The 8757-nt window shown below is 46.4% G+C and overlaps 1 protein-coding gene across 1 annotated transcript; it reads right to left on the bottom strand.

Moving 5' to 3' along the window:
• Positions 1 to 15: 15 nt before the first annotated feature.
• DACT1 (dishevelled binding antagonist of beta catenin 1) lies at positions 16 to 8755 on the bottom strand. The gene is made up of 4 exons (XM_003794417.3): positions 8300 to 8755; positions 6046 to 6178; positions 5181 to 5336; positions 16 to 2184 (listed from the first exon to the last, which is right to left on the bottom strand). Exons 1-4 carry the CDS (start codon positions 8627 to 8629, stop codon positions 437 to 439), a joined length of 2367 nt encoding a protein of 788 aa, XP_003794465.1. The 5' UTR covers positions 8630 to 8755; the 3' UTR covers positions 16 to 436.
• Positions 8756 to 8757: the final 2 nt, after the last annotated feature.

The raw sequence follows: 8757 nt of genomic DNA, 5'->3' as shown, positions 1-8757 counted from the left end.
ACAGCGACTGCCCCTCGTACCTACGTCACGCAATTGTACGTGATGCCCCTCCAGGGAGAACCCTAGTGGGGACGCTGCCCTGAAGAATCAAGGAGCAAAGGTATGTCCTGCATTCCATCCACCTGACCTTGGGGTTCACAAAGTCTCACCCTGATAAACTTGAGCATTGAAACCTATACCTTGAAACAGCTGACACCACAAAACTCATTCACTATCTCCACCATCGAAACCTCAATATTCTAACTAGCAAAACATTCTTTACCTTCCATTAAAGGCACTAGTGTCTATACGAGATGAAGATGGGACAAATAATTACCTTGGTTTTATCTTAAAAGAAAAGCATTCCTTAAGATTATTTCACAAAAATGAAGATGCCTCCTTTATTTTGGCACCTGGGGAGATGTGGGAGGGAATTTTTCTACACCCACATCATCACTCAAACCGTGGTCATCAGCTTCAAAGAGCCGGACCGAAAGCGGAGGATTTTCTTCTTGAGGTTATGTGAAGCTTTAATTTTGACAAAGGTTTTTGTGGGGTTGTGGCGAAGGCCCGGGGCCGTGACCGTCTGAATCGGGAGCGTCTGGACGAACTGGGACCAAATTAAGCCTCCGCTCTCCTCCGAGTCGCTGGTGGTCGTGCTGTCCCCCACGAACTCGCCCTCGCTGGCACTCGACTCGCTGTCCCCGAAGCAGTTGGTGGTGTAGTTGCTCTGCTCGTCCTCGCTGGTGTCCACCACGGTGGAGTGGAAGAGCGACTCGCACTCGGCCGAGTACTCGGAGTCGCTGGCCGCGTAGGCGTAGGGGCTGGCGAAGGGCGCGCGCGCGGGGTAGGCCGCGCGCTCCCGGCGCCCCCGCCGGGCCCGCCGCAGCGCCTCCTCGTAGGACACCTCGGCGGAGGACTTCCAGCGGCGGTAGTCGGTTCGCTTGTGCTTAGGTTTGGCCACCACCGGCTCCCGGCCGTGGCCGTGCGCCCTGGCGCCGCCGCCCAGGGGCCTGCCGGGAAGGCCGGCTTCGGGCGCGCCCCCGCCCCTGCGGCCCTTGGAGGCGGCTTTCTTCAGTTTCTTGCTGGGATCCAAGTCCTCGGGGAAGCGGCACTTCTTGCTCCCTGTGCGCGGTTTCTCCCTGACGGTGGGCAAGCCGTTGTCCAGCCCCTGCAGCGCCTGGCCGCGCTGCTTCAGGGTGGGGCCCTTGCCGCCCGCGCTCCTGTGGGCCCGGTGCGGCCTGGCGCCCGGCTGCTGCCCGGGGATGAACTGAGCCTTGACCAGCTGTCCTTCCTCCAGGCTTTGGGAAGAAGAGCCCTCGCTTTTGAAATCCAGGACAGGCCTCTCTTCCATGGAGAAAGCTGGGGACAGCAGTGGAGGGGGTACGGCCGAGGGAACACCCTGCAGGCTGTTTTTCTGTGACATCTTTTTCAGGGGCTGGGCCACCCTGTTCTCTGGTAGGGCGGCGGGGCCACTGCCAGGGCTCTCTTTCTGAGAGGCAGCGGAGGGTGGAGTACTCTCCTTAAGGGGCTCCCCTGTCCCAGAGGGGGGACACCGAGTATGCTCTTGGGAGGCTGGCTTGGCATTTTTGGGTAGATGCTTGCTTTGAAGTTCGGAGGCAACAGCTGGCGAGCAGCCCTCGGACGGGGGCAATCTCTTGCTTTCCCCTTGTTCTAACTTTGACTCTTTTGACCACTGCTTCGGAGGGGAGAATGTCCCATTGTCCAAAGAGGGTATTCCACTGGAGGGCAGACACGCCTGTTTTAGATTCTTAAGGTTCACGCTATTACCCTGTGAGGCACCCCCAGTGGCTCTGACACAAACGCTCCCATTCCTCAGAAGCCCTTTCGTGGGGTCCACATTCACACTGGTTCTTGGTTTGTTGGTCCTTACAGGGTGTGTTTTTTTGTGGACCAGGCTCAAAATGTAGCCATCCATTTTCTTAGAGGATGAAGGATGCGAAGCAGACCATAAGCTGCTTGGAGACGGTAAGGAGCTGTCTGTTTGGATGGCAACAAGCTCAGATCCACCGCACACGTCACCGGCATGGTTTCCAAGCCTCTCCTCTTCCCTCAGAGGGTTGCCGGTCAGACAAAGGAGAAACATTGGGCTCTGCACGGCCACAGCATGAAGTGGACTGGGATAGCGATATACATCATTCCCGTTTTTAGACACCAGATCACATTGGTACTTGGGATTCACATCTGCAATGACATCAAGAGCATGAAATTGCGGTGTGCAGATGAAAGGACAAACTACCCCTAGGCCTGGTCTTCACAGTGGCCTTCTTTATATTCTAACCACCCTATGAGACTAAAAAACATTTAAAGGGACACTCTGAAGAAGTGAAATTTGGCCAATTTACTCTTTTTAAGAGATAGTTTCTGTTGCCCAACTTAAAGTTCAGTGGCATCATCAGTGCTGCAGTCAACTTCCAACCCCAGGCCCTCAAGTGATCCTCTACCTTAGCCTCCCTAGTAGCTGGGACTACAGGCATCTTTCAAAAGGCCTGGCTAATTTTTTTATTTTTTTTTTTGTTGTTGTTGAGATGGGGTTTGTCCAGGCTAGTTTCAAACTCCTCACCTCAAGCAACCCTCCCATCTTAGCCTTCCAAAGTGCTAGAATTACAGGCATGTACCACTGCACTCTAGCTCTTTGGACAATTTTTATGAAGACAAATTCATGGGTAGAGAGAAAATGCCAAAGGATTTTAAAATATTCCACTAGCCAGTCTACCATGTCACATTACACTTCATAGTACTGGATGAGAGAAAAATATTTAACAAAATTTGACAAGGTATGATACATCTTTTAAAGGAAAAATATTCAACCATTAAGAATGATTTCAAACTACCGAATAATATAGGGAAACCATTTTAAATTACAATATTACAATACAATTAGAATTTTATTAAGATTCTGTGTATACAAAAAATTCTATGATGAAGCAAACCAAGATTCTAATCAATGGCATTTCAGTGTGATGAGAAAGCAAGTGATGTTTACCTTCATTTTCTAAATTTTCAGAAATAACTACTAACTTTATAACTGGGAAAAATAAATGCTTTTTGAATCATTATTTCTCTAGGCTACTACTCTGCCCTCTATTCTATTCCTGGTTTTCCTAAAATACTTAGGATAAACTATACTTTCTGTGGGCTATCTCATTTTATATTTCTTTTAAACATAATTCCTAATGATATCTGTACAAATATAATTTTTCAATTGAGAGGTCAGGGAAACTGAGCAAATTTCAGTAAACACTAATCAAACTTAAATAATCATCATCTTATGTTCGAAATAGTGGCACTAAAAAAAATACTGTTTCTTGGTAAGATTTTTAAAAATTGATACTAATTATTAATGGATGAATTTTTCACATCTCAAAAACGTAGATGTCAAAATACAATGAAATCACACTTCTGTGCTTCAAGTATTTTGATCTCTTGGTGAATATTATAAATTTCAAATCCTTTCAATGCCCTTTAGTTATCAGAGAAGGTTAACGTTGAGTGTAGCATTAATTTGTCCTCCATTATAGTTGTATTTATTAATTCAAATATTGAAAATATACTATGTGTCAGGTTCTGTTAATTAAGAGAAAGCTCCATCGACTTTAAATCGACTTTAAAGATAATTAGCAGTCTCAGAGAAAAAACAGTCTAGACTCAGATGATATGGTTATATTTATAAAGGAAAGATTATAATACAAGTGTCATGTTACCACTTGATCCTCAATAAACAGCTTGTGGCCTCTCCAGTTAACTTCCTTTTCTACCCCTCACTCCCACCACCCTAAGCCTCTTTTTTGCCTTATTTAAAGCCACATTTACATAGGCTTCACCAATTAATCCTTTTTCCCTATTTAAACAAAACATATCCTAGTCCCCAAGGCCCAGTGCAACTGTCTCAATTATCTGAGGATGTGGCATTTGGGAGAAGGGGGTCTGTCTTCAAGGAAAATCTCTACAAATTGACTTTAATGGGTTTATAAATTTTCCCTCTGAAACCAGAGGTGCAGAGTGAAGAAGAGCAATTACCAGTGAACTTGAGGCCCAAACACTCTAGATAACACAGTTCTGTGCTTCCCCAAATGATTGCTGCTGACAACACATACTGTTCAAATACATAGACACCAGAGCCAATTAGACACCTCAGCTGCTTTGGGTGCTACCTGGACTCAAAAATTCAGCTTTATATCCAAGTGGAAAGCACAGACAAGCCAGGATTGGAGTGACTCATGCCAGCATCTGGCCTATAGCAACTCTAATCTCTTTATTTTCTCTGTTCTTTTGGAAAATCCAGACTAAGCAAAGAGTCCTGGATTCCAGCAACAACTCTGTCATACAGCTGATGGGGAGCCTCTGACAAAAAGCTTATAAACCAAAATTCCTCCTCTGTTAGATGAATTTCTGAATTCCCTTGGGGTGGCAGAAATAAATGAACCTGGAAATTAGGCCTGAGCTTAAACCCTCCTCTGCTACTTACTAGCCATAGAGCCTTAAATAACTTAGGTAACCTCACTAAAGCTCTTTTTTTAACACAAAGTGGAGGTAACAACAGAGTATCCAGTCCAGTGTGTGACATGTGGTGGAATGTCAGGAACTCTTCTAGCAGCAACAATGACTCTGCCTGGGGATCCTTGCAAGGCAGCCCAAGGAATAATGACATGCAGCCTAGGAGGAGCTCATCCCAACCACCTGCTAAAGGAAAAGTGAGCTGCCACCATTCAGGGCATTCTGGATAATACGGAGGGACTACTATTCCCTGAAGTGTCAAGCAGTTCTTGGCCAGGATGGCAGACATATTTCACTTAATGTCAACTTCACCTTTAAATGATTAAAGGAAGAAGAAAATAGTTCTAGAATGATTTTCAAAACAAAAAAGAAATGCAGACAAGTTAAACTAACAGCAAAGGATCAGATACATAGTACAAGGCCTATAATATTGGGACAGGATCCCTAAAGATAAACTATCTCACTTCTATCAGAATATAAAGCCAAGCAGCAGTCAAAAAATGCTGGAATAGCTTTAGATATTCACCTAGATGAAACTAGGGTCTAGATTAAGTAAGGCACTAAATTCAGTAAATTGATTAACATTTGTTTTTCCATCAGTAAAAGATGTTGGAGCTAAATAACCTTTAAGGGCCCTCAACCTCTTCCAATTAAGAATTTCTATCAATGCTAAAAGTTCTTACCTGCAGATTTGGGACAACCATCTGAGAGAGTCATGGTTGCCTCCAAGGGGCTGCAAAAACAGGTGCTGGAATGACAACTGGATAAACACTCACTGAACACTGAGTTAGAGGAATTAGAAAGGGATCCTGAAGCCCCATCACTCAGTTCATAAAACCCTACAAATAAAAACACCATTGGAATTATCATGTCAAAGAATAATACACATTCATGCTTAAAAGGAAAGGGGTAATTATCTAGGTAGGAAAGGGGGAGTTTGGGGGTTTTTAATTTTGTTATTAGTCAATTTTGGTTAACAAGATTTTAGTGTTCTAATTTTATAATCTTATGTCAAACAATTCCTAGGAAAAAGCAAACAGCCATTAACTATGGGTACATTTCAAAGTTACTCTCACCCTCAAACTGACCTTCCTTCTTGACCCTGCCCCTTTAAACATGTGCAAAGAAAGAAACTTAGGTCATTAAAGCCTCAACTTTATTATGAATATTTCAAAAGGAATAACTTTAAGAGGAAAAAAATATCTATTTAAGGAGCCAAATGGTTTTAAAAGAAAAAAAAAAAAAAACTTTTGAAGTGGTCTCAGGAAGTTGAAGTGTGACTAATTTTCTAGCCCAGTTCTGACTTACTCAAGTTTCAAAGAAGGACCACTGTTCCAGAAATTTGAATAGCTTTTATTTTTAAACTCAGGAGTCTCCAGTCACGTCAATCTCATTATTAAAAATTTTATTGTCTGACTTTATTTCCCTCTCATGCAACTGAAGCTTTTTTAAATTCTGTCTACACTGGAAACAAACCCCATTGCCATTTACAGGGAGCCAAGGTATAACTCACGAGTGCAGAATACTGCCTTGTGTTCACTCACTCACCTGAGCTAGGCCGGCTGTCTGTCTCCAGGTGCTCTTCAGATGTTTTTTCTACATCTAGTCTCAGGTCACTTATCTGCTTGTCAAGTTCTTGCAACTGATTCAACAAACCAGCATCTCTTCTCCTCAAACAATTCTGATTAAGAACAAACAGAGAAAAGAAAAATGAACAGATTTTGGTGACAAAGAACCGGAAAGTCTGCTCTAAGGATTCAAATTACCCATCAGAAGAGTTCATTAAACCTTCCAAAACCAAGATTTTACTAGATGACCTGAAATAAAGGAAAACTTCAAGAATTCAAGTACATGTCCTATGTTTAATTCTACTTTCTCACATTTTGTGGTGATACAGTTTCTTCGCAAAAACAAGGCTTATTTTTAATTTCAACTAATGTATACCAACTGTGACTTTTTACAGATAGAAACAAGAAAAATGCACTGAGTCTTTAAATCATCTGGTATTCAAGTCAGTTTTTTTCAAAAACAATACTTCACAGTAGTCTTTAATTTGAAGTTAGTAACAGATTTCCTACAGTATGCTATAATCTTACTTAGGTGAGATTTTTCAGACCAAATGTCTTGGCCTGCAGAGTTTTGTTTTCTATTAGTTGCTTTGTGGGGTTTAATCTGTCCTAGGGCCTTTGAAAGTGAGAAACTAATACTAATAGCCAGTGCCAAGCATAATGTGAGCTGGCAGAATTCAAAACCCTCAAGGGAAGGCCCATCAAGATTTAAACTCAGCGGGTTTCCAAAGGTGACAGATCAGTTGTGCTAACTCACACCGCCACCTAGTGCTTCCGAATGCTGGAAAATCAAAAAGACTTAAGAGGCATCTGGTTCAAATCAGGAATGCCAAGTCTACAAATGAAAATAATACCATAAACACTGACTGGACTGGAATTCTCCTGACGTTCTGCCTTGCTCCCCCTCTCAAGCAGACAATAAGAACCGCCACTCACAATCTTGAAATTTGTGAAGACAAAAACGTTTTATTGCATAAGACAATGCATAAAACTTAAATCACCAGGCATAACCAGTGAGAATTGGCTCAAATCAATGTTACATACAAATCCGGTCTGTTACCAAGAAAACGCAGTAAAATGCCGAACCAGAGGTATTACACAAACCACATGGGGCGTCCTTACAAAACAGATGTGTGTACTTCTCTTGTCTGTCCTTTGACTTTAAAGCTTGGAGACATAAACCAATACGCTTGTTTGCTAGAATGAGGTTTTCTCCAGGAAAAAAATAAACCTATCAAGTAAGAGCATCTTTGATGTTCAAAAAAAAAACAATACTAGAAACGATCTGGAAAAAAAAAATAACACAAGGAAACACACACACAACTACATCGCATCACCACTTTGTTTGGGGGGGGGGGCGTTACCGAGCGTGTGTCTGGTTTAGCTCCTATCACATGGTCAGGTAAGGACCTTTGCTGCTTCCAAAACTACATTCTGAGGTCACTGAAACAAAGCTGCCGCCATTATCCTGAGGTGGGGTCAAAAGCTGCTCATCAGTACATTAAGCACCAAAGTTCTTTTTCTTCTCTGCTAATGAAGACTGCATAGAATAACCAAGAGGCCGACAGAAATTCAGGAGATAAACGCTCCCTGAGAGCAGGCTCCCTTCTGTCCCACCTCCACCGCCAATCCCTGTTGGCAGGACGATCTCCAGCCGAATCTCCGTAGCTCCTATCTAGCCGGGCTGCGCTACAAAGGGCGTCTATGGGAAGCCGGGTCCGGGAGCTGCCACTCCGCGGAGCGCCCCGGAGGCTTGGCCTCCGGGGCGCTTCAGCGGAATCGAAAAACTCTAGCCGGTTCGCCTCGCCACAAACCCCCTCCTTGGCTTTTGTCCCCTCTCGGCGGGAGGAGCGGAGGCAAGATCTCCAAATGAAATAGTATTTTAAGCGGAGGTTCGCAAACCTCTGGGGAGAGGGCAAGTACTCGTCTCACTAGGGCAACTGAAGGTGAGAACCAGGCGACTCCACGAATCCCGAAGGCAGAGTTGAAGAGCGGCCACTAGCTCCCCGCAACCCACGCGAGGTAGCCGGCCCCTCTGCAGACACAAAGCCGGCACACGCTAGGAACGCTTGGGCGTCGGCAGCCCATGGGCTCGGGGCGGAGGAGCGACGGAGGGGCGGAGGGGCGGAGGAGCGGAGGGGGGACCCCAAACTGCGAGACTCTCCCCAGCCCACCTGCCCGACCGCCAGCCCCGCGGCGGGGACACCCGTGCCCCATCTCTGGGCACGACCTACCAACTGCTTTCGCAGCAGCAAGATATTCTCCTCCAGGAACTTCTCCTCCAGACGGCTGCGCTGCGCCGCCTCCCCCGGCAGCTCCCCAGCGCGCGCCACTACGGTCCCCACTTCCCCGGCGCCGCGCAGGGCGCCCCGGACCAGCAGCTCCTGGCGCTGGCGCAGATACTCCAGCTCCGCCAGCCCGGCCAGCGTGGCCTCCTGCCGCTCCCGGGTGCGCTGTCGCTCCGTGTCCGCCTCGCCCTTCTCCCGCCAGCGTCCCTCGGGCTCCGCCGCGCGCTGCTCGCGCGGCTCCAGCTCCCTCGCCGTCCCGGCCGGACTCGGCTTCATGGCCCCCGATCCGGCCCCGAGCGCCCGTTACCGCAGCCGGGCCTCCGCGCGGAGGAGCGGGACGCTAGCGCAGCGGCCGCGGGTTCATGCCGCCCCGCGACCCGGCACGACGGCGGGGGCGGCGGCCC

The sequence above is a fragment of the Otolemur garnettii genome, unplaced genomic scaffold (assembly GCF_000181295.1).
Source record: "Otolemur garnettii isolate 467f Iridium unplaced genomic scaffold, OtoGar3 scaffold00081, whole genome shotgun sequence".
NCBI classification, from domain to species: domain Eukaryota; kingdom Metazoa; phylum Chordata; class Mammalia; order Primates; family Galagidae; genus Otolemur; species Otolemur garnettii.
The sequence above is the reverse complement of the archived record's forward strand: the minus strand, read 5'-3'. Positions and strand labels throughout refer to the sequence as shown.

What these genes read in the sequence shown, in the direction of transcription:
- DACT1 (XM_003794417.3), bottom strand. Translation starts at nt 8,629, where the DNA reads ATGAAGCCGAGTCCGGCCGGGACGGCGAGGGAGCTGGAGCCGCGCGAG. An exon ending in AGACAGCCGGCCTAGCTCAG is followed by an intron (nt 5,337 to 6,045) that starts GTGAGTGAGTGA and finishes TTTTATTTGTAG; the next exon opens with GGTTTTATGAACTGAGTGAT. An exon ending in TGGTTGTCCCAAATCTGCAG is followed by an intron (nt 2,185 to 5,180) that starts GTAAGAACTTTT and finishes ATGTCATTGCAG; the next exon opens with ATGTGAATCCCAAGTACCAA.